The sequence below is a fragment of the Electrophorus electricus genome, chromosome 26 (genome assembly GCF_013358815.1).
Source record: "Electrophorus electricus isolate fEleEle1 chromosome 26, fEleEle1.pri, whole genome shotgun sequence".
Classification (NCBI taxonomy): domain Eukaryota; kingdom Metazoa; phylum Chordata; class Actinopteri; order Gymnotiformes; family Gymnotidae; genus Electrophorus; species Electrophorus electricus.
Window position 1 is genome coordinate 3161524 of NC_049560.1, and position 25627 is coordinate 3187150.

General features: G+C 42.6%; 1 protein-coding gene and 1 long non-coding RNA gene across 6 annotated transcripts; both read left to right on the forward strand.

The window, feature by feature from the left end:
* On the forward strand, positions 1 to 9108 carry LOC113587201. 3 transcript variants are annotated; one of them, XR_004775652.1, is made up of 6 exons: positions 1 to 246; positions 629 to 780; positions 1259 to 1421; positions 1595 to 2111; positions 5554 to 5748; positions 8345 to 9108. It is a non-coding gene; the product is annotated as an uncharacterized LOC113587201 (long non-coding RNA). The 3 variants fall into 3 exon arrangements; XR_003411717.2 differs by lacking the exons at positions 5554 to 5748; positions 8345 to 9108 and having other exon boundaries at positions 1595 to 4070; XR_004775653.1 differs by lacking the exons at positions 5554 to 5748; positions 8345 to 9108 and having other exon boundaries at positions 729 to 780; positions 1595 to 4070.
* Positions 9109 to 9459: 351 nt separating this feature from the next.
* On the forward strand, positions 9460 to 24613 carry plpp2b (phospholipid phosphatase 2b). Of its 3 annotated transcripts, XM_027025776.2 has the most exons (7): positions 9460 to 9995; positions 10092 to 10162; positions 20340 to 20491; positions 20861 to 21123; positions 21218 to 21275; positions 22225 to 22401; positions 22773 to 24613. In XM_027025776.2, exons 2-7 carry the CDS (start codon positions 10102 to 10104, stop codon positions 22923 to 22925), a joined length of 864 nt encoding a protein of 287 aa, XP_026881577.2. In that variant the 5' UTR covers positions 9460 to 9995; positions 10092 to 10101; the 3' UTR covers positions 22926 to 24613. The 3 variants fall into 3 exon arrangements, with proteins under 3 accessions (XP_026881577.2, XP_035379300.1, XP_026881578.2); XM_035523407.1 differs by having other exon boundaries at positions 9460 to 10162; XM_027025777.2 differs by lacking the exon at positions 10092 to 10162.
* The last annotated feature ends 1014 nt before the right edge of the window (positions 24614 to 25627 follow it).

A 25627-nucleotide genomic window follows, 5' to 3' on the forward strand; every position in this document is an offset into this window, starting at 1 on the left:
AGTACCATTAGCGCTGTTAGCATTAGCGCTGCTAGCATTAACGCGGATAGCATTAGTTTGTTTCTGGTTAATTTGTTACAACACCCTATACATCCCGTGTAAAGTATTTTTGACATTTTCTCTCATGACATCATGTCGTATTTCGTGTGACATAACGTCACCCAGACGGCTCCAGTGTGTCGGCTGCCTCTGGAAGCCTGATGTGAATGCTGAACTCATCACAAACTACACACTGCAAGTCAACCTGTGAGTGTAGGACCACCTCATGGAACTGGGCGCGCACACACTTTTCAGAATATGACAAAATGTCTTTTATCTGTTTGCACCTTTTTTGGAGTTAATTTCGCATCGATATTTTAATGTTCCATTCAGTTATGATTCCATTACACTATTTATTTGTGCATTGTGGGGTTTGACTCCAAAGACTGATCAGAGCCCAGGTAAACAGGAGCAGTCAGAGTCTTAATTGGTGTGTTGGAGTCCGAGCTGATTTACTGAGCAACGGAAGTATCCAAGTATGTTTTTGCAGATTCCCTGCTGATACCGAAGGTGAATCTACTGAAACGTATATACTTGAAAGAGAAACAAAGTATGCAAAGTATTTATTGTGTTTGTGTGTTATTTGGAGAACTGGGTTGAAGAGTGAGGAGTGTCACTCCGCCCAGACCCTTCTCCATGCCCGTGGGCTCTCTGAACCGGCCATATTTCATTCAAGTCTTCGCTCACAGGAATCAGCAGGAAACGGCCAGTTCAGATGCTATCTGAATGATATAAATGCAGGTACTGCAACGAACTCTTGAATACAATATTCTTATAGCAAGAGTGCAAGATAGAAAGACCTCATGCATCGTAATCAAAAGAGAGCATGTAGTATAGTATCAAGCAGAGATTGTCAATCCAGTTCTTGAAACACTTGGGAGAAATTTAGAGGTGCAATAGAACTTAAATGTGGATTGGATTGTACTGAAAATCTCTGGTGCAAGATGTTGCTCTGTATGCCAATAAAATAATAAAATGCTTGTCATTACACTTAAGGTGCTTACAATTCATGGTGTTGTAAGGTAGTTAAGCACTTTAAGCAAATGTTAAAACTAGAGAAAATATCTGAATACCCTTTTCTTTGAACAACATTTACTAGTTTGATTTACATGACATTATAGACACAGTATACAAATTACAGAATAATTTACTTAGGTAAATAAATAAGACTTTTCTCCCTTTATCTCTCTCCTTCTGGATCTTCACCCCACACTGGCAGCAGTGCAGCGACCACACCTACCTAGCTCTGGATGTCTCCAGAAAGAGAAAGGCCGAGATGCATGAGGCTGCACTGGTCTGCTCCAAAGAACTTTCCCTTAACCAATCGGAATATCCGGAATGGCTACCTGCTTTATGAACTGCAGTACACCACACCAGATCAGGTCAGAAACCTCTTTTGGGGTTTTGCAAAAATTCACAAACACACGCACACACTGACTGCCATATATAAGGTACAAGTTCAGTCTCATGGGTTTCTTTGTGCAACGTTCTCCATGTCTCACTGCATCTCTCCCGTGTCTCGCATGCATTTGACTCCTGTCTCCCACGCCGCCAGCCAGCACCGCGTACCCTGGCCGTGGCTCTGCGAGAGGAAGTGCAGTGTGTGTTCTCGCCTTGCACTTGGTACACGGCGAGGATGCGCCTCCGCTACGTTCACGCCCTGAGCTACTGGAGTGGATGGAGCCTTAGCGGCACACGGCGCACGTCTGCAGGGGGCGCGGCCGTGACCGGGGCCGCCACTATGCCTCAGCAAGCCCACGCCCGTCTCTCCTCAGCAATCATCATCGTCATCATCTTCATCATTTCACTTTTTATAGAACCTTTCACAAACCCAAAGATGCTTACATTAGTATGGGGAGCGGAATGTGAAAAAAAAAGAATTTCTGATGTGCGGGATGGGGGGGGGGGAAATAGTTAATGTTCTTAACTCTGGTGGTGTCATGGCTTTGATGTGTGTGTGTGTGTGTGTGTGTGTCCGTGTCCTACAGCACCCTCCTCCATCCCACAGCTGTGGCGAACTGTTCACATGCCAGATCTCAAGGGATTAAGGCCCGTGACATGGACTATGGAAGGTGATCTACCTGACCTTTCCATGGTCTCGCTGGCTGAGTCACGGAAAAAGCAGCAGGCCGGCTTGATTTCACGTGTTCAGGCAATTATGAGGGCAGCACATTATGGTGTGTGTCAGTCTCATCTTAAAATGGATTTAACTCATTTTTCCCCCATCTACATACACACAATACTCATCAATGACAAAACAAAAACAAGGTTTTGGAACATTTTGTAAACGTGTAAAAAAAGAAACAAATATATTTATATAAGGTATTCATCCCTTTCACTTGGTACTTGGTTAAAGCACTTTGGGCAGAAATGTGCGGTCTACCGTTCTGTTAGAATTTTTTTTTCAAGTTCTTTGCAGAATCGTTCGAGCTCAGCCAGATTAGATGAGGAGAGTAGGTGTACAGACACGTTCAGCTCTCTTCAGAACCGCTCCACTGGGTTCAGGTCCAAACTGGAACTCCAGGACTCAGCACAATTTCTTGGCAATATGGTTTGGGTCATTTGTTGAAATATAAACCTATGTGCCAACCAGAGATCTTGGGCACTCAGGAAATGGTTTTCACCCGAGATTGCTTTATATTTTTCTGCATCTGTTTTTCCGTCTATGCTGAGTAGTCTCCCAGTCCCTATCCCAAAAAACCAGCTACGCTGCATAACCCTGCACCCACCGTGTCTGACTGTAGGTTTCGTATTAATGGTTTTAGTTTTCACTCTGGTATACGTCATCATCTGTGAGACCTCGTATGCACAGGTGTGGGTTATTCATAGTTATGTCCAATTAATTTAGGCACCGGTGGACTGCAATGAAGTTGTTGAGCATTTTAAGTACTTTTGATATATGTGGGATGTTTCAGTGTTTTATTTGTAATACACTTACAGAACATTACGCAAAACAATCTTCAATTGATCACTGTAGAATATTGTGTATAGATTGATGAGAAAATTAGCTGAGTCCATTTTAAGATGAGGCTGAAACATACCAAATTGTGGAAAACTTGAAAGAGTCTGAAAACACCCCTGTGAACCCTCTAGGAATCACTGCCATTCTCAGATTCCAAGGTACCACAAGTAATTTGATAGTGGGCTATTCAGTGGTTCTTTGATCCAGCACGGTGCGCAATTGTTTTTACTTCTGTTCTGATTAGGATAACAGCAAGATGAATTCTGAAGTGTACAGAAACATCTTAAATGCACTAAAGCAACTATGGAGTTTTTAAATTGCCAAAAAGTGGAATATAGGTGACTGGCCAAGTTAGTCAACAACCTGCAGCTTTTCACTTACTGAAGACAAGACTGAAAGAAAAGATCCTCTAGAACAAACAGGATCCAAACACAGCTGCATTACAGGCCAGCAGGAGCCTTACTAGTGAAGATACCAAACAAGTTTATCAGTTACAGACATCATGTATCAATTGAAAAGGATTTGTAACAAAGTACTACAGTGACAGTTTTCATGAAGGTTGTGAATTTAAAAAAAAAAAAAAAAAGGTGATTTGTCCAATTACTTCTGCTCCCATGAAATGGATGGACCATGCATAAAAGAGGTTTTTATTTCAGTATGGTTCACCCTGTATAGATGTATATGTGTATACAGATGCATATAGATTCCCTCCAAGTTAAACCTAACATTGTGTTCTTAATTCTATTAGTCATCGTGGTGTTACAAATCCAGTGTGATGAAGTGCAGACAAAACAATAATAAATACTGCATCACAGTCCAAATACTTGTGGACCATACTGTATGTTACTATAATTAATGTGTCGGCTGAAGAGGGCAATACTCAAAGCATACTGTGCCAAGTAACGTATTTTCATGTATCTTGAGTTTAGTTTTCTGAATTCAAGAGACAAACCAAAATTCAAATCAAAACTACCCAAACCCATTTTCATCAGACCATTACAAGTCTTTGTAAATGTATCAAACAAACATTTTTAAACTGAAAATCCACTTTTGTGTCTCAGGCACCAGCTCAGAGACAGGGGGAGCGTGCAGCTCTGTGCTACACTGTGCACTGCCAGCTGGAGACCCTCAGTGCACCTGTGCATATTGGCGACTGCTCTGAACTAGGACCAGCCAACAGCTCTTGTCGACTCACTGTCCCTGCCCAGACATGTGTCTGCTTGCTGATCATGTCCAACTCAGCAGGCTCCTCCCCCTCAGCCATAATCACGATACCCAGCCAATGGGAGGCTGATAGGTTTCCTGGGGTCCTGGCCAAGTCTTACAATTTTTAAGAAATAAATCCTTAGCATTATGTCTGACAGAGGGGAGTAATTTTAATTTTGTAGGAATTAATTTAGCAGGGGGATTTTACTGTGTGCTGGAGATCTTTATTCTTCCTTATCTATAACATAGATAAAAGATAGGTATATTATTAAACAAAAGTATGTGAACCTGACTAGCTACCTAATATGTTGGACGTCCCATTACAACATCCCTTCCACCGACTTCTGGGAATGTTTTCCCCAACATTATGGAGCATTTGTGAGGTCAGGCACTGTTGTTGGAAGGAAGAACCAGCTTGATGTTCTGGTTTATCAGGTGTTCTGTGGGGCTGAGTTTCATACAAGCTTGTCAAGTGATATATATTTGTCTTTGTATGCTGTAGCATTAACATTATTAAGAACTAAGGGCCCAAACCCCAAGTCATTATCCCTCCACTACCAAACTTTGTTAGCACCATGTCTTCCAACATGTAACACTTTTCTGTCATTCCAGCAGTTCATCCATTAGACTGCAAAACACAATTGATCACCATCTTCACACCATTCCAGCAAATACTTTCCATTGTGTACATATGGCACCTACTTCATGAAGCTACCAATGCACAGGCTGTTGCCTTCACATTGTTTGGAACCCTAGAGAAAGTAATGCAACACCCTCTACATTTACCAGACACCTTTATCCAAAGAGACTAACAATTATATCTGAACAACCTAAGCAGTTAGCAGTCTTGCTCAGTAGCAAAGCAGTGCTGGGACTTGAACCAGCAACCTTCTGATTACTAGTCAAGTGCCTTAACCACTGAGCCACCCATGCCCTTCACCCAGGCTTCTGCACTCAGTGTGTGCATCATGTTAATTGGTCAATAATGGCACCTACAGGTTTCAGGGGGAGACGAATGAAGTAGGGAAGAAATCTGTGGCAAAGGTGGCCATCCAGTCCATGCTTCACGAGCTAGGGCCTCGATACGCTGATACTGATGCAATAAAAGATAAAACAAAATAAAGGTCGTAAAAATGCAGTTTCTGCAGTGGTTTACGATATTAGGGGAAATTCGTCTCTCATTCCTGCTTCCACGGCAACGCATACATATATGTATATTCCTTTTAACTGTTTTAAAAGCTTTTATTTTCAAAGCAGTAGCACAACCTTAAACCAGTCGAGTTTCAGAAATAATTTTCAACTAGTTTGTCGCTTTATGTCCAAATGTTGCAACATTGTCCTTTCAGAGCCAAGACTGCTGGATAAAGTCCGAGTGACTGCGTTGGATGGCTTCCGTCTGAAGGTGTGCTGGACTGCGCCACAGTCCCACACCCTCACTAGCTTTGTGGTGGAGTGGTGCATTACAGCAGAGAACACACAGTGCCTGAGGGAGCCTCAGTGGCAAAGAGTGGACCGAACCACATTCAGAACCATCCTCACAGGTGCAGAATTCAATCGTTTCATTCTCATATACGTACAGGGGGGCTGTTCCTTTGCAACTAGACACTGAAACGTGGCCACGGTGATGTTAACGGTTCGTTTGCCCTGTGGAACAGAGAGTGTGGACTTAATATTATGAGTTGTTAGCTGGAAGATGCATTTGGTGCTGTTTCTGTGTGTTAAGAGGGCGTGGAGCCAAACTTGTGCTACTCAGTGAGTGTGAAAGCGGAGTATAGCAGCCGCCAAGCAGGTACAGGCTGACAGACAATACACAAAAGGTGTATTCATTAGTGCTCACTGGCTCACTGGAGGCTTGGACTTGGACATTTGTAAAGCTACTTTGTGACAACATCTGTTGTAAAAAAGTGCAACATAAATACATTCGGTTAGTACTGTTTTCCAGAAAGAAAAAAAAAAAGAATAAATTCTGGAGGAAGTATTTGCTACATTTAGTTCTATTTGAATTGCTAGTGCTCGTATCTGCTTCTGCTCGCCTGCGCCCTCTGTTGGTCCAAAGCTGCATGTCGCAGAGCATGGCTGCACCTACGTGGTCCTCCTAGTGGAGCCCAGTGCCCTTGGCCCTCCGGAATGGTTTTATCACCAAATTCACGCTCCAATATTAGAGTGCAGACAATTCAACACGTGAGTAACTATTATAATAAAACAGCAATGCAGAAACGTGGGTTTGTGTGTGTCCAAGTTCACAACTATGCAAACGTACTGACCTAATTCTAACATACACAGACCTGTCACACTAAAAATGTGAATGGGGGTGTGTATATAATAAATTATTACAAACCGATTTCAAATCTACCTTTTGCTGGAAATATCATTATAACTAGTTGTCAATACTCAAATAGCAATTTTAACAAGGACTCTGGGCCAACAGCAGTACTGAGACTTATGAGATTTTGAGATGAATCTGTTTAAATACTGATTATGGCACAATATCTGTTCTTCTGCTTGATGTCAGGGCCACCTTTCACAGCATAGACCACAAAATATTGTAGGATAGACTCAAGAGTGAAGTTGTACTGTCAGGAACAGTCTTGTGTTATGAGTGGTTTGGGTCATAACTGCGGGGCAGGAAGTACTTTGCTGAAATGGACAGATATGTATCTGTGCAGATGCCTATAACCTGTGACGGCCAACAGGCTTCTACTCTGCTGGTTTTTTTTCAATCCGTATGTTTGCCTTGGGCCAAATCCCATAAGATTATGGAATATTTTGTCACAGCTATGCAGATGAAACTGCATTTATTTATTTGACACTCTCAACTTTGAACCAATGGATTATGGTCCCACTGATTAACTATTTCAATGCCTTCAACGTATTACAAACTGGATGGGCCAAGACATCTTGCAGCTGAATAAGGGAGATTATTTTTTTAGGAAAAAAGTTGAGAGATGTAGTCTTGCAGCCTATCTTGACTTTAGAGCCTTCAAATCAAAAGAAATGGTTTGTATCCTAGAGGATATAATGAACTCTGGCCTCAGTTTTAGCAGTCTGGGCAGAGCTGTTTCTAAATCAGCTTCTATCATCTTAAAAATGTTAACAAAATGACTTCTTGTCAAGAGAAGACTTTGAGGAACTCACCAGTACATTTATTTCGAGCAGGATGCGTCACTGTAATAGTCTCCTTACCGGTATTCTTAAAAACAGATAAGTTCAGCTAATTCAGCTGCCAGACTTCTCACCAACAGAAGGGAACACATCACCCTCTATTCATGTAGACTTACAATGACTCCTACTGTTTTACAGAACTGACTTCATGGTACTATTACTCATATATGGCTCTGTTTGATATGTTCAAGAAATATAAGCTGTCTCTGATGACTATGAATGTATCAGTTAATCAACGTAATGTCAAAACTAAACACAGAGAAACAGCATTTAGCTTTTGTGTTTGGGTGTGTGTTTCAGGAGAGCTTCAGCTGCTAGCTGACTCTCAGCAGTAGAGGCTTGATGTTGTGTGTCTGGCCTGTCCAGGATGCACTCGCAGGTCTACACAGATGTAGATGTGTAGATTTACGCAGAGGACCTGCTGATCCTGTTCTCTCTGTGCTCACGGGCGACCGACTGCAGAATACCAGGCCGATATTTACCCTCACTCAGATGATGTCATTATTTACTTACCATTTACAACAGCCCTGGAAAATTTTGTCATTTCTCTTTCTCATTGTCGTTTTTCTTCGTTTCCATCTCTCCCACTCTTCTATCATTTTTGTTTCCCCCCCCCCCCCTCTCTCTCTCTCCTTCACGCATCCCTTTTCTCTCTAGCTCGTATCTTTTAACAGACTCATGCACTTCTGTGCTGGCTTTCATGTTGACTGGCTGTATGTTAATAGCAGGGTTCTTAGCAGCACTCTGTATTTGCTGGAGTACGCGACACAGCTAAGAACACACACACACACAATACAAATCGCAGTGTCAAATTAACATGAAGATCAAATTAACAACAACACAGTGTTTATTTGTGTCCAGCTGGACTCATAGGTGTTACTTTAACCTGAGAATCGCTGCGTATCATTCAGAACACATAAGTCAGTTTTATGGAGGTGATTAATTCAAGCGCATGTGTGTTTGTGTCTTTTCTAGGATAAAGCAACGTGTCTGGCCCGTCATCCCTAACCCAGCTCACAGCAGCTTTTCCAAGTGGCCCTAGACAGAGACGCACATTCCTGCCTTCACTTTTTGATGGCTGTACATTAGTTGCCAGTTGTGGACGTTTAGCTGCTCGTATTGGTATCATATGAACATTTTACTTGTTATTTCGTCACTTGAAATTGGAAATATGTGCTTGGTAGTGAATCCAAGAATGCTTTTTTTTATCCTGGATATGTTCTTGAGTTTTCTTTACAGTATTTTATTGTGAGGTGATCAAATACTTGTGTAGATTAAGGATAGCTATGAATATGTTAAAAAAAAAAAAAGAACTGCTGTTCTAGAATATATCCACAAGGGGGCAGGAAACTAAAGGGTTGTACTTTCAATTCATCAAAGAAAGTTAATCAAAAGCTAGTATGTAAAAGATGCATGTTACTCTAGAGATATTTCATCTTACAATTTCACAGCACTGGGATATTTTTAAAAATATATATAATATTCAATATTAGAGTTAATAAATGTTGGTGAATTTGTGGGGCGCTATATTGTTTGACCACGAGGAAAAGTATTTATTAACATCTCTGTTTTCAAATTTGTACTAGGCTAATGAGTGCTAGACTTTGTTTTCGAATTATTATACATAATTTTATCATAATACTGTTTACGTTCGGTTATTTGGTTTGTAACGCTTATATTTTAATATGAATATCTTACCAGCCTTATACTTTTTCAATCGTCTCACAAATATTGCCACAAACCAGAGTAAGTTATAACTTTGTTATAATCTTTGTCATTTTAATTAAAGAATCTTTCTTTTTTTAAGTTGGGACGTTTCATATTATGCAACTTCTTAGCTAAATATTTTAAAAGCTTGTGAGCACAGGGCTGTAGCAGCCACCCACACCCAACGGGGGTGGGGGACTGTGTTTCCATTATGCACATGCCAGCAGCTGTTAACTTAAAACACTGCTGAGTAAATACCTCGCGTGTGTTTACTAATAGACACTGCAGAGATGACGTTTGTATCCGCAGGTAAATAAAAATCACCCCCACGTTTAAACATTTATGACGTGCTCTTCTGAAACTCCGTTCCTGTTTGTGCTGCCCTTCGTGCACTGAGGAAAATAATCTGATGTGAAAACATCCCTTTGCTCGTGTCCACAAGATTTGCATAGAAAGCTTGTGCTTTCGTGCCTGTACTTCGTCTCCTGTCTAAAAGTTTGATATGCGTTTAGACTTCAAGAGTTGCACAGTTGAATAGTCGAGTACTTTAACGCGATATGAAAAGTCCCTCCCACAGATCAGCTGTTAAAGTGAAATTCTTTCCCAAGTCTCGCTGTCGGGACGGTATGGAGGGAGCGCTTTCATAGCTGGCGCCGCGGTGCTGTGTTGGCGTCACACGAAGGTGTGGAGACGGTGAGGAAGTGGACGGATTTCTGGCGTGGAGTTACGTGAGATCGGAGCTTAATGTCAACTTTCTGCAAGAGGCAAGGCGAACGCAGAACCTCCGCTTCAGCGGGACATATAAAAGCGATGCGCACCGAAAGCAGAAAAGGCGTTATTGTCGTTCCCTGAAGCTCCGACTGTCTGAGGTGGCGAGGAATCGGGGCACTTGGGCTGTGTCGTTAACAGCACTGGGCAGGTAACTAAAGCCAAGCCGGAAAAACTCGCAGTGCAGGTTGTGTGCATTCAGCATTCGATCAAATGAATTAATCGATCTGTACGTTAAACAACTCAGCAAGCTAATCATGAAGGACAGCAAGAGAAATAAGCTATTCGTCTTGATGGACGTCTTCTCTGTGATCGTGGGTAAGTAAACCTACCTACCGGCTGATCCCGTACGAGCTGCATAATCTATGTGGACAAGGGTACCCTTTAAATCTGACGATGCAATATTTATTTAATTTCGTTTTATTTTTAGTGCAATACCACAGCGTAATAACCGCAAATCCACAGAAATAGACAGCATTTGTCGATTAAAAAAAACGTATCGACCTTTGATTACTCTTGTCGTGTCATTTACAGTAAGCGCTATAAACCTCACACTTCCAAAAAAAACACATTGTTTTGGCACGTAAGCCTTAAACAATTCTGAGTTTTTAAACCATGTCAGCTAAAGTCGCTCATTTTGTATGGTTCTTGACTCTTAATATGTAGTGAATAAACGTGAATAAAATCAGCGTTGAAGCTAAATTTATGTGGAACCATATTTGTCAAGTCAGCGTCAGCAACCATATCCCTCGGGAGCTTTTTATGTTGGGAAATTTTATTCCGAGTGTGTTCAGTTGATTTCGCTGTGGCGCTGACTTTTGCAAGGAAGCGATCGTTTCAGTTTGACCTGGTGGATTTTGTTTTAACGCTGTTCACGCCAACTTGAACTGGAAATTTTCAGGAACCCTTTTGTTTATAGAAACACGATCCAGACCTGTCACTGTTTCCTATACAATGTTTATCCTTACACTTCGGGGCTTTTGCGTGCTAGTGAACACCAGCTCTGGTACGCAAATCCTTTGTCATGATGTTGCACACATCTTTCTTTTTTTTTCAGCCGTGGCGATTTCTAATCTCTATCGGTCAATTAAAAATGATTAGTTCTTGGTGATTTTTCTTTTGGAAGACACGAGTGCTTGTTCTTTTTGCGTGAGTCACTTCATTCAGGTTGATGAAGTCACACGGTGGCCCTTTGAAGACGTCCTGTATTGTGTCTTTGATGCTGAGCGTTTGGCTTCTGTGAAGTGGAAGGGAAAGGGCAACTGCTTCACGCACATCAGCACACACTGCGAGTTTGGGGCTCCTAAAGAAAGAATTCCACTGAATTACAGAATGGGAGTTATGTGCTTGTCTGCTGTCCGAGTAGGCTTCTTAGCTTGGCGTGAAAAGTGGAGTGAACCTGGTCGTTCTATAATGCCTCCTGTCATTTTCAGATATTTCTAAGCATCTGTTTTATAGCGTTTTGTGTTTTTTTTTTCCCAGTTTAGTCATAGCCAGATACCCACCCACTAGTTAGGTATTTTCTGTAAGGCACAATAGCTACCAAACAGAGAGGAAAGTAGTGTGCTTAATGTGAAACACATGAAACCAGACTTTTTTTTTTTTTCCAAGCTCACCCTTTATAAATACATTTACGGCATTTAGCAGACACTCTTATCCAGAGCGACTTACAAAAGTGCTTTGTCATTTACTAATAGAATATATCCAAGTACAGTACAGAGTGCTTTGTCATTTACTAATAGAATATATCCAAGTACAGTACAGTAGGTTAGAATTAAACATACCAATGAACTAGAATACTGTAGAATGCAGGAATGAATGCTGATACTTAGAAGTGCAAAATACATAAGGTCTATCTTAAAAATGATAAGTGCTATAAACAGTAAGTGCTAGAGTTTGTTAAAAAGCATAAATAATGCCCTACAATAAGTACTAAATTACCAACCCCTAAAAGCAACATTGTGACTGTCACGTACAGAGAATTGGACATGCTAGATGTCCTTGATTGGCTGGCATCAAATAGGGACGATAGTGGGAAGATGAAGTGGACATCCTCCCACTCGGGGACCAGGGTCAGGTATAGTGGCTTAGAAAGAAGGCTCCAATGTCAGTCACTGCAAACATAAAGCTATTAGAAAGAGCTCATTAAAATTGGTCTGATATTGATGTCAGTTATGTTTATCCTAAGTGGTCGGAATGTATATGGACAGTGCCCACTCATGTTATCTGAGATGCTGCAGAAGTAAACTGACAGAAGTAAACTTCTGATGGTCTGTTGAAACAAGCAAAGAGGAACAAGAGATGCTCCAAAAATGTGAAAAGTAATATATTTCACTTTGATGGGCAGTGCGTTTTTTTTTTTTTAAATGTACATTTATCTGACGCTTTTATCCAAAGCAAACTACAATTACGAGCAAGTACAACTACTGCCTCAGCCAGTAATGTATCATTGGGTGTGTTAATGAGGTTTTACGATCTCCATTCCAGGAAATGAAGGCAAGCTCAAAAGTCCATCAGCAAGTCCTTGCTGAAGCCCTCACACAGACTCGCACCGTCGCTTGTGCAAATTGTTCCTCTCTCCCATTGCTCCAGGAATAACAGCAAGGCCCAGTGGTGTGTGAGGAGGAATCCTACAGACCTGCGGCACTCGGCCGCGTGCTCCATCCCTAAGCCTTTCCCAGCTGCGTGTCCGACACGCCAGCCAGGCCTGCTGCGCCCATCGCTCTCCCACCTGTTATCTGTCCAGAACACCAGCGGGTTGGAGCACGCTGTGGTGCGTGGCCTCTGGGTTTAGGTCTAGGCTGTGTGCTCAAAAGCCCGGTCTCGAAAGGTTCTGATCCGCGTTGATCGCACCGAGGTCAGGAGTGCTTAGCTGCTGAATACTGGTTTGCTTTTAGCCTAGGTGCATCGGGACTAGACGTGATCTCTATAGGACAGCCCTGCTACTGCTCAGGCCTCTGGGGCTTGATCAATTGGTGATTTGCTCATCCTTGTAACATTGAGTAGAATTTAGTAAACTGAGTTCAGAGCGAATTATAAAGCAGTATAATCAATAAATTAAAGTGGTAGATTAATAAATCTAAATTAACATAAAGATATGGAGTCGCTACACAGTGTTATGATGTCATTGAGAAGGCAAGGTGAAAGAGATTTTCAGCTGTTTGTGAGAGAGAAGGGAGAGACGTACAGGCAGCTAGGTGAGCAGGAGTGCGGACCCGGTGTTTGGAACCTACGCTGAGAGCCCCGTCACCATCCGTCAGGAGTCTAGAAGAAGGAACAGAGTTAAATGGTTGTCTTTCTCATTATACAGCCATTTCCACCACAGAAGTTTCTATTGGAGTGCTTTGAAGAGCACTTCAGATAGTTCCACACGCTGGAAGCTGTGGCCTTGCTCTTGAGTTCAGAGTGACTCGCACGATGAAGTTTTGGGAAGTTTGTCATGTGTTCTCATTATGATTTCCACTTGAAGGTTAAAGATGGTGACGAAAGGATCTAGAATTTGGCCTTTGGCCATGCAAGATTGTGTCCATGTGTGCTCGTTAATATTCAGTATTCACATTTGAACTTAGTCATTTTGCAGATAATATTATCTAGAGTAACTTATAAAACAAGATAGTGTCACTGCATTAATTATAAAGCCCTTGAAATATTGACATTTTTGGCTTTTTAATGTTGTAGGTGAATTTCATGACAAATGTTATTGTCATGCAAATGTTGCAAGAGGAAAAAAACTGTTTTGAACTGTTAATTACTTCCTGGAATTGCCTACTTCCTGGATGTCCAAAAAAGTAAATCAAAAACAGCAACATTTTGGCTGTTTACAGCTGAAGTGTGTGAACACGTCAAAACCAGGTGGTTTTTTGTATGCTCTGTGTTTTAGACCATGGAGAAATAGAAATCTGTGGTCTAACAGATTTTAATAACAATAACAAAGTTATTGGTCAGGGAAAAATAGAAAAATTCCAGCGTTTCTCCCCTGGACAAGGGGAAGGATGCATGTGGTACAGGGCTCACAGCTACAGGATCGCTGAAGTGTTTCTCTGATGCTGCCATTCCGTGTGTGGCTGTTGATCTTTGCGGTGTCAGGTGCTGCGTTATCTGATGTTTGTTTGTTTGTTTGTTTGTCCCCCCCGCACTACCACACAGAGATGACACACAGCTCCAGCCCATCTTAGCAATGCTGCTTGAAGCGTAGCCACGGAAATGCAGCCGTGTCGACATCTCCTGCTGAACCTCCCTAATAAGTTGGTGGCAAAGCTTTGTGAGACTTTTTCACCCATGTTTTCGCGCCCGAGGTTCTGAATGCAGAGAAAACAGACGAGGAGGAGTGAGGACGAGGGTGTACTCCTGTGCCGAGGTTGTACCTTCCACGGTCCGACTGGAGCGGCGGCCCGGCGACCCACAAGGCCTGGGTGTCATGGGAAACTTTACATCGGCCTTTGCTAGTGCTCTTAGAGAATGACGGTATTGAGGGCAGTGATCCCAATTTCAGGCCGATACCGTCATAGACTGTAAACAGCACAGCAATAGTGTAGAACCATAAATCACAAGGTGTGGTCAGGAACACGCGTCAGGATCAAAGTCCCGTTCACAGCAGGATAATCTGCTTCCTGCCATGAAGATGAAGCAGATGCTTTAAAAAGGTGAGAAAATCTCACCAACACCAAGATACTTTTAGAAGCCGGTGTGGGTGGGTAGCATTTACAGCTTTCTGTCACCTGAATTTCACAGGCAGTATAACAGGAGCTCACGAAGGTGAGGCTCTGAAGTGTAGGCTGGAGTCAGAGCCCCGAGAGCTAGAATGGTCTCCGCCGTCTTTAAGAAGGACGCTTCAGCTCTCAGATTTGTATCCTGTGAGTGGAAATTTAGAAAGGGCTTTAATGAGCCTGGCCCACTTCCACCAGGAGGGGTGAAGCCCTGTCTACTCCAGCTTTGCTCCGTTCTGGTGAAATTGCTGCTTGCATGCCGTAATTGCACCGCGGCTGCACTAAATAAAGCAGGCCTAATTCCGCCCTGCATATTTTTGGTCTGTGTGTTTGTGAGAGTGGGAGGTTGTGTACAAAAGGGGAATCAAAGGGGTTGGCATGAGTTGGCAAGTTGTTATTGGGATGTTTGTTTTTGTTTGCTGTTCTTTTTGGTTACTTTTTCGGTGACAAGTTCGGTTACTTGTGTCGAGGCTGATCCAGAATGGGGTTCCTTATTCTCTCGAAATTCACCTTCCTGTAATTTCAGTTTTATCTAAACTGTTGTGGGGAAATGGGCACTCCTGATAGGCTTCTGCTGGCTGTGCAATAGAGCAGGTCCGTCCCCTCTGACAAAGGGCCCAGGTGGCGTGAGGCATTGGGTGTGAACCACACCCTTCTCGCAGTAATGCCTCATCTCCTGGTGAGCTCTGCCTTTATTGAGGTGAGCTCGATCTCCGCAGGTCCAGATGTTGTTAAACAACCACTTCATTTCCACATGGTGGAGGTCAGCTTTTGATGAGCTGGACAGCCTGTGCGTGTACCTTACCTGCTCCCCGCAAGTCCACGCTGCTGTGTTGGCCACTTTCGAAAATATAACCTCAGCCCCAACCCACGATAAGCTTTGCGTGACTAGGGGGTCAATCCTTTAACAAATTAACAGTCTCACCAAATTATGTCAGCCCTGATGGCTAACATCTTACGCTGGGGAAAACATTCCATCAGCACTAAGAGTTGCCTCAGAGAGAGATTGTGGAAACATTTAGTCATAGACAGATGGTTTTGTTTCCGGGACTTTCATCGTCATTCGTCTCTAATGCCGTGTTCCAGCCAAGCAGCGGCCCTTAAAGGGGATCGGGGGGACACACGTTTGTTGGTTCCTTTTTTGGCACGAGCCAGCTGTTGTCTGGCTGGCAGACGTAACGCCATGGTCGCAGAAAGCCAACAGGCCCCGCTTGCCGTCCTTTGTGTGTTGACTCCTGGGCTTGGCGTTAAAGTCTCGGATCCACCTCAGCAGAGCAGGATGAGGGTACAGGCACCCTTTATCGACACTGTTTGCTGCCTTACAAAAAAAATAAAACAATTGTATAAACTACGAGAAAACATGTCTTGCGAATAAATGGGCATTTTTTAAAAATGGGTAGCAGATGGACTCGGTCTGTTTGAACTGGGTCTCGGCTGAGTTCAAAGAGATCAAACAGATTTGTCTGCTTTTGCCATTGAAAGGCTCTATGCTGGTCACACGCGTGTGCCCCAGTGCTCCTCTCTGCATGCGAATGGTTTGGTAACAGGGGGAGTAGGAGCTTCCTCCACATGTCTGGGTCCAAGCAAATGAGCTTTGACCAGCGATGAAGGACTAGCTTAGTTCATTCCACAAGCCTACAGGAGCTTTTGAAATATTTTGGTTTTTAAGCACCTATCCCTGGAATTCTCCACCGTTCATTTCCTAAGGGATGGAAATGAGATTCCACTAGGGAATGGGGTTGTGTGACGTGAAGGCAGATGCACCAGGGTGTGTGTGTGTGTGTGTGTGTGTGTGTGTGTGTGTGTGTGTGTGTGTGTGTGTGTGTGTGTGTGTGTGTGTGTGTGTGTGTGTGTGTGTGTGTGTGTGTGTGTGTGTGTGTGTGTGTGAGTGATGGGAAGAGAGAGAAAGATGTATTACCTGGTTGGGCACATGATGTTAATCCCCTCATGGATATAGTTCCTTGATGAGTATCTTGAAGATGCATCAATCTCTCAGACTGGTAATGCCATTCTATTAGAAACCTCCTAGAGAAACAGAAAAAGTATGTGGTATTAAGATAAGCAGAAGAATTTTATATAATCTCTGTTGCTATTAGCCATGAATTCACTTTTTGCTTATCAAACAGCATTAGACGTGGCAGTATTTTTCTCCCATTCAGTGCAGGACATGGGCACTGATGGTGTATCAGCATTTGCATGTGCACATTTGTCAAAGGGCTGTTTTGTTTGTTGTGGGGTTGCACGAAGCCTCATTACCAGCCATTGTTCATTCTGTACTGTATAGAAACGTCTGTAAAGAACGCGCCGTAGCCTGTCTGGTGTGTCAGTCACTCTCCATCCATATTCTCCACAGACGTTCAACAGTGCCTGAAACAAAACCACTACAGCCGCTTCTCTTCGAGTTGGTAAAAAAAAAGGGGGGGAAAAAAACAACATAAAAAAAAAGCTTTGTTTTTGACCTTGTGTGGGAAGAGCCTTGCACTGGATAGAAACGCGTCGTGGTCCATCTGTTTCACTGCGAAACAAACGGGGCCAATATTTTCATCATATGCTGTAGATGGAACAGCCATCTTTTTACCGGGTCACCCTACATTGCTTTCAAACTCACACTACAAGACTTAACACCTTAACAGGTTGGACAGAGGAGGGCACCTCACACTTAACAGATGGCTTTTACAGATATGCTTGTGTTCCCGTCATTAGGCTGCGTTATTCCACGGGGGATGGGGTTTCACACTCCTGATTACTGTTGAAGTGCTTGTGGTGGGTGTTTAAGACTGAAAACAACAAGAGGCAGACACCAAGCTCTTGTGGAGGGCTCGTTTTGAATAAATATCCACTCTGCTGCCTTTGAATGATCTGGTAAATAAATGGATTTGCAGTACAATGCTTGGGAACAGCAGCATGGGCTAAGCTTCAAATTGGGTTGTTATTAAAAATAAATACATAAAGTTAAAAAAAGACTAAAATCAAAATTACAATGAAAGCTATTGAGGGGAAAATAATGGCTACAATTATATTTTAAAAAATCAGGATCTCATGCATATGAATGCTGTTTCTCAAATGTATGTCTGTACACACAGGAATTTCCTGTCAGAATACTTTGATGACCCTTATTTGCTTTTCATAATATCAAGTCCCTGCTGACCCATATGCAAAAGGTTTGTAAAAGTCTAATATGCATATTCAGTACTTAGTTAAATAATCAATTCATGAAATATGTGGAATAGAACTGGCATGTACATTTTCATACAAAATTACAATAGCTCCTTAATGTAAATGGTCCTTCATAATGAAAACATTTATATACAATATGAACTGTGTGTGTCAAATACAAGTGTGAGCAAAGTGGCATATTTGACATGTTGGGCTCTAGGGGCCATAATGTAGAAAACAAATAACGTTCTGTATATAACAACAAATATAAACTCATGATCTCATATATGGATTTTCCGTACCTTATGCACATGGTGTGTTGCTGGCCGAATTCTTGCGCAGTAGGTATCGCCACAGGACAGCAGAACTTCCAGTTTCTGGACTGGTGAATCCTGTCGTGCTGTGTTGACATAGCCTGGGGGTGGCTAGCAGTGGCATGTCTGGATGCCTCGCATGTCTGGATGTGTCCCTAGTGGACAATGGCTGAGCCCTTTGAACCGGTCTCGTCACACCAGACGCTTTGGTGTTGATGTAAAAACAGCGTGCATCAGCTGTGTGTGGGAGTGCCTTAGAGCTGTTCAAATGCTGCTATTTGGAAGCTTATAATGGTGAAGACAGATTTCAGTGCGGCCCCCGCAGAATGCATCCTTTACGGTGTTTTTTTTGCGTCTTTCAGGATGTGCCGTGGATAATTAAATTATGCAACGACTCATCACTTCAAAGCCGTGCACAAACTGTTCTCCAGTGTGAATTATAGACGATGCAACCATGTTTTCATCGTGATGCTGGTGGATCCGATATGAAACTCTTCAGGATATGGCGGTGCATGCAAACTAATTTATTCACAAGACAATGAATCTTGAGAGAATGTCTTTGGGCATGTTAATTTGTTAAACAAAATTAACTACATTTGTTAAACAAAAGATGAACAATTAATAGGTGTTAACACAAACCCGCAAAGGTTTGATGGACGCAACCAACAAGGCGGACGTAGCCAGCCTTCCGCGCACACGTTGGGAACATGCAGTGTCCCGGTGGCAGAGACCGCGGGGCCTGACGTGGCTTGTCAGTCATAAGTCGACAGCATTTCCAATGTGGATTCATGAAGACATCTACTCGCCAAAGTTTACTGGCCTCTTATGTTGTTAAACGTGACTGTCACTTGATAAAAGTTGACATGGTGGTGGTGGTGGTGTGGGTGTGGGTTTTTTTTGGGGGGGGGGGGGGGGTTTTCCCCACTTCTTGTTTGTCACCATCTGCAACCTGAATGGAACAATCCATGATTTATGCCATAAAGAAGTATAAAGGCTACACTGTTCACAGGTTTTATCATTTAGCTCTTAAACAGAAGATATTCAGTCATAAAACGTCATGCCCACATGAATTGTGTGGGATTTATATGATAGAACACTGAAAACCAAACCCTCAAACATCTATACCCAAAGGAAATAAATTAATTTCAGTTAAAAGGTACAATAGCCTTGTAGACAGACAGACCAAACCATAAAGCAAAGCAAGAGACCACCAGTGTTGGAGGTCAAAAACTAAATGCACATCCGAGGGAACATATGAAGTCTTGTATATGAACCTCATTTTCTGGAATTACCAGCCTTACCACATTGTTGAATGACTCAGCCACACACCCACTAAGTGGAACAAACAGACTCTGCTATCCTTCATCATAATTGGAATGAGAGCAGTTCAGGACCCACAGGTGTACGAGCCACGTGACCCACCTAGCAGTCAACCTGAGTGTTTAGGCACAATGTGATCTCTGATTAAATTGTTTGTGATGTCAACAATGGTGAACAGATGCTGTACTGGGTCAGGAACTACAGCAGTCAAACAAACCCCCCCCCCCCCCCCTGATTACTGGCTTGTGGTTCAAGCTTGGAGATCCTTATGTTGGAGGATCTTGGGTGACTTCAAGATGTTGCTTCATTTTTCAAGAACACTTTCCATTCAACACTGCAATGACCATTTCTTCCTGTGTGTATCTCCAGCCAGCCACGTTGGTCTGTGTTTTGTGGGCTTGTGGTAGGGGTGTCTGGGACGTGTGTTTTATGAAGTAGCTGACTCTACATGTGGTATCCGAAGGCTTCGACTTTGAGATTTACGTCTCCCTTCTTTAGTTTAATAGTTGATCTTGTAACACTGTATGTTCCGTACAAGATGTTCAATGGTTAGGCCCTGGAACAAAGCTTAAAAATGTGTTATTTGGCAGTGGTGGTGGGGTATTTTCTTGGTACAGTGATTGATTGATTGATATATAGATACAAATATTTATTTATTTATTACACACTCACAGTGCCAGGGAGGCTTTTAAAAAGTCTCCCTGGCACTGTGAGTCCATAAAATGAATAGTATCATTTACTGTTCTGATATTCAAGCATGTGGTCCTATGAAGGACATGGTGTCCCACGATGGTGTCCCACGATGGTGTCCCATCGTGCTGTGGTGTTTCCCCTTATCATGCCATCAGGGTTATCTAATGCAAACAACGCCACCCACAGTAGTGACGAACGGTCTGTCAGCTAGTTTGACATCAAAGCTCAGTTACCAAAAATAAACCCATAATACCATTTACATAAGTAAACCCGAATAGACGAATCCACTGTCTCTTTCCTTCCTAGCCTGTCTGCCCTCCGTTATCCTGAACAGCATTTATCAGCCTTACCATCGCGGCGTCTACTGTGACGACCAGAGCATCAAGTACCCACTAAAGCCAGACACCATCACCCTCGGCCTGATGGCAGCAGTTACCATATCCTGCACGGTTATCATCGTGAGTTCCTCCCTCCACGTGCTTTCCAGGCATCGTTCTGTCACTGTAGGAATATCGCACTTCAGATGTTGACAAAAAGCCACTTCATGAGAGGGTGGGACACACTTCAGTTAGCCTCCGTACTGGTATAGACAAGTCTCTACTATACCAAATACGGAATGCTACAAAGCATATCCCTAAATGGGACTTGAATCAATCCATCATTTACAGTTATGTATACCTGCTGTTTTGTAGTTATTGTTGTTTTTATTCATCTCTAGTATGTGGTAGTATGACAGATTGTGTCGCAGCACAGGATGAGAACTGCATGTGGCCACGTTCTGCTTTCTGTTCTTTTTATTCGTCCTCTGTTCCTCAATCTTCCCTCAGATATCATCTGGCGAGGCGTATCTGGTCTACAATAAGAAGCTGCAGTCTAACTCCGCGTTTAACCATTACGTGGCTGCTCTCTACAAGGCGCTCGGCACCTTCCTGTTCGGGGCCGCCGTCAGCCAGTCGCTTACGGATCTGGCCAAGTTCACCATCGGCAGGCCGCGCCCCAACTTCTTCTCTGTTTGCGCCCCCAAAGTCTGCAAAGGCTACGTATCTGAAATCAACTGCACCGGAAACTTCAATGATGTCACCGAGTCCAGGTAATGCACACGCGTTTGTTTGAGGCATGTGGTTGGGGAGATCGTCTTGCCCTTGATTTAAAAAAAAATGCCTAAGTGTGGTCTTTTCTTCCAGGTTGTCCTTCTACTCAGGCCACTCGTCCTTCGGGATGTACTGTATGCTGTTTCTGGCGGTGAGTGTGTAGTGAGAACGTCCTGAATGCCTACGGGACTCTGCTGCCTGACCTTGGACACAGAGACATTCTCGTAGCTCTTACTGGATTTGTTCTGATGAAGCATGTACAGTTTTCAAATTTTTCTGGGGTTTTTATTTATTTATTTTTTGGGGGAGGGTTTTTTGTTTACATTCCCATTTGCTGCCTGCCCATATCTTGAGTAATTCAGGCACGGTGATAAAACCTGAAAATGAAACAAACAGGGGAAAACGGGAGAGAGAACTAAATTAATGGAACTATGCAAATCTAAACGTTGGCATTGGATTATGCAAAATGGTGCTTTCATATCATTATGTAGTGTTGGATAACATTTATTAAATTTGAAAGCATTCAGTTCATGTCCAAGTATTCTCAAATCGCACTGGAGTTCCCCTGAGGTTATTTTTGGTATTTCCCTGTGATGCAAGTGGGGTCAGGACTTTTACCATTTTGTATCTTGCTCTGTGACACTAGTCTGCATGCGTATTAATTTCCACTTTAATATTCTGGAAATGTCAGTTAAGATATCGCTGTAGCGTGTTCTTACACAGTTTGGACTCTCTTTTTTTTATTTTAAACCCATGTGCACACCCTGGGTGTCTGTCAACATGGGCCTCAGAGTACCCTCACACCTCTTGCCAAACATTACAGTACATTTCCAGTTCTGATGTTTTGTCCAAACTGTGTTTGGCTCTTTGCTGTGCTCTGCTTCAACACTGTCCGTACTTTAGCATGGCCAGAGAGGGACTAAAGCAGGAAAATAGAATATGGAATGGTTTAAGGCCTGATTTCCAAAACTCTATTAGTTGCACATTGCTTGTGCTTTTCCAAACCCTTCCAAAGTGGATTACTCTCTCTTTCTCAATTATCCCCATCCACTTTTCTCCTGTCTGTCTGTCTCTCTCTCTCTCTCGCTCTCTTTCCGCAGCTGTATGTCCAGGCCCGGCTGAGGGCCAAATGGGCGAGACTCCTGCGACCCACCATCCAGTTTTTCCTAGTGGCCTTTGCCGTGTATGTGGGCTACACCCGAGTTTCGGATTACAAGCATCACTGGAGTGACGTTCTGGTTGGGCTCCTCCAGGGAGCGGTGGTCGCTATTCTTACTGTGAGTACAGAAGCTGCTCATCACACCTCCTCTCTCGTGTGCCTAGGCTGCGCTTTTGGGATAATCCGATGCCAGTTTTACCTATTTACATCAACATTTGGGTAAAGTGGCTCTAGATCAGTGTGAAGGAGCGATTATATTCCTGAGATTTAATTGGTTAAGTGATTCACATCGATTAAGCAATGGTCATGGATTCGTCATGTCTGTAGAGTGATTGTCCAGCTCCTTCAGCATATTTCAGCATTTTTAGTATTCGGTTGCTCGACCGCAGTCTTAGACTTGCAGCAGATTTAATGACTTTTCAATGTTTCTGCTAAACTATGTTGAGTGTTTAATGTTTCCCTGCTTGTCTCTCTTTTGGCCTCGTCCAGGTACACTACGTTTCAGATTTCTTTAAGTGCCGTGCTATAACTCATTGCTCTAGTCCAGAGACAGTTGAAAGTGACATGCTGGAAAGAAAACCCAGCCTTCGGGTGGGAGAGGTGGAGCAAAACAACCATTATGGCTACCGCGGAACTGTGTGAGAGTTGGTGTGCCGGACCAAAATGGACTACATCTCCCACAAACCACTGGGCTGACTGGAGGCAGGCTACACACACCTATCACAGTGGTACACTAGCCACTTTCCTGTCTTTTACTGTGTGCGTTTGGGTGAGAGCGCAGTCTCGTCGATTCAAAAATGTCCTTTAAAACATCTTTGATGCAGTTTTCTTGGTTTTTATTTATACTTTTATTAATTTTAATAATGAACAAATGTTTAAGTACTGAAGATTGTTTCAACTAAGACAACTAGGCCGGCCTGAGCTCTTGATAAGACGACTTGTACTGGTATCTTCATAAAGTGGAAATCTGCTTCCAAGCAACGGCTAGAATAGTTGCTCTTGGCTGGAGCCTGGTTTGCAGTCCTCTATCGTCTTTTAAACTCGAGTTTTTGGGTGTGGGGACATGGACATATCCAGAGAGGATTGCTGCGCAGAGGTTCAGGCGTGTGCCAGTCTTGTCTCAGTGCGGCTTTGGAGCGCTGCTTGCTGCTCATACCAGCGTCGCTGAACGCCTCCTCTGTTGCGCACCTTGGTCAGGTTGACTGATTTGATAGAAATCTTGTGAGCTGAACTACAGACTGTCACTGTCATGTGAATAGAATGACAAAGATCTAATTGATGTCTGAGTGAGAGAATACCACTAGTTTGTTTGCTCAACCACACAAGTTAAAAATGTTTTCTTTCTATGCGACAAGTTTTAATCTGACTTCATATATTGTAAAAGAATTCTGTTTTTCTTTCCTTTTCGTTGTTCATTTGCATGTTATGTGGACAGAATATGTACTCTACAGTGCAAAGCCAATGAGTGTGTTAATTTCCCAATTTTTTTTTATCATAAAGTATGCAACAGTATCTTCTAAATATGTGCCATTTACAATTTTGTACATGATAGATTACAGCTGCCTATATAAACTGTCATTTTCTCACTTTTATAAACAGTTTCTCATTAAAAACACAAGCAAAAACAAACAAGCAAAAAACATTTTCAGTAATTCTGATCTCCTACATTTGTTTGGTGCCTCTGTTATTTTGCATATACAATTGCATTTGCATTTCTTTTTAAATGGAATGTGCTTTCAGCTTGAATCCAAATGTAAAAAACTCCGATGCTATCAGGACTTCGTGTACTTGATGGTATTTTGATTCAGATATTTTGACTTGTGTGAACATGTGAAGTCACAAATGCCAAACCTGCAAGATTCATTTGTTCTTCATTAATAATTCTTACATATATGCTTGCCTTCGCATCTCTTTGTTCCACACGTGCCTGAGTGCGGAGCTGACCTAGGTGCGTGATTGCACGGTTTAGGAACTGTGCCTTGGCGTCTCCTTTGGCCTGGCCACCAGCTCCGGCCTTGCTGTGTTCCCCACGGCACAGCCAGCGTTGGTCTCGTGTGGAATCTGTAGCGGCAGTGCTTCACGAGTAGGCCCCTGCTAAGAGGTCAGATTTAACATCGTGGTCGTTTTGTCTGGGCTACAGCGAGACGGTGTGGGAAGCCTAACCATTGTACTAGCATGTTAACAGAGCTTCTCGCATTAAAAGGACTGACCTAGGAGTAGTATCATGTAAAGATACTGTAAGATGACCTTGACATGCAGACCATGCTCTGTTTATTTATATATGGTGTTTTGTATTTGTATTAAATACAAAAATATTTGCAATAAATATATTGGTATATTGGAATATGTCATGTCTGCTAATTCCTCATCATGCAAAACTTATTTGGAGAGACACACAATGGCTACACCATAATAACACTTACTTAACAAAGCTATCTTATGGCCTTAGCAAGAAATGGAAAGAGAGCCTTGTAACTGCATATCTGTACCACACCCTAATGCCACAGTATTTTATTTAAAGTGGTCATATGTTCATAATCTAATGGTTACATCTTTGGAACTGATTTATCACATCACCCATCTTTATTGATTTATGTTTCTTTCTTCTGTCCAAGGCTGAGCACACACACTGTTAAAATCTACAGGTTATTGTCATACTTTCAGTGCGATTTACTGCAGATGAGGCCCAGACCTACAGGAGCCACTAAAGCATCACTTCACAGCAAACAGCCCAGGATTGATTCCTTCTTTTCCAACACAAATCAAAGCTACATTTTATTGAGATCTAGATAGGAACCATTATCACCATGTTTGTGGAATTAAACAGCAATCTTTGAAGATGTGATGAATTCTATATGTTGGAATATGAAGAAAACGGTGCTCCTAGACAAGGCCGTAGTCCCACTTACTGGCTTTGCGCAATGTTAGGAGCAGTCGATGTTCCCATCTCTTGTTGATGGGACACTTAATATTGTAACACCGTATCAGCACTGCTGACTAACCAACGTCTCTGATCTGCGGGAAAAGGTAACATTAATGTCAATACACTATTATGCACTAAAACTCTAATTGTAGAAATAAATGATATCTTACTTATATTTAGGAAGTGAAAACTCCTTTACACTGTTCTATGTCGAGTACATGCTACCAAATATCAAGTACACACCACTCTGGAGACAAAAGGAAAGATCTGAAATTTTTGAAATTTGAACATGTTGAGTAATGAGATTTGAGGTCAGTCTAGGGACACTGTAATTTGATTTGTCTGGACTGACACCTAACCATGCTTACATGTCCAAACTCCTCCTACCTTGTAAGTATTGAGAATAAAAACAGATAAGGTG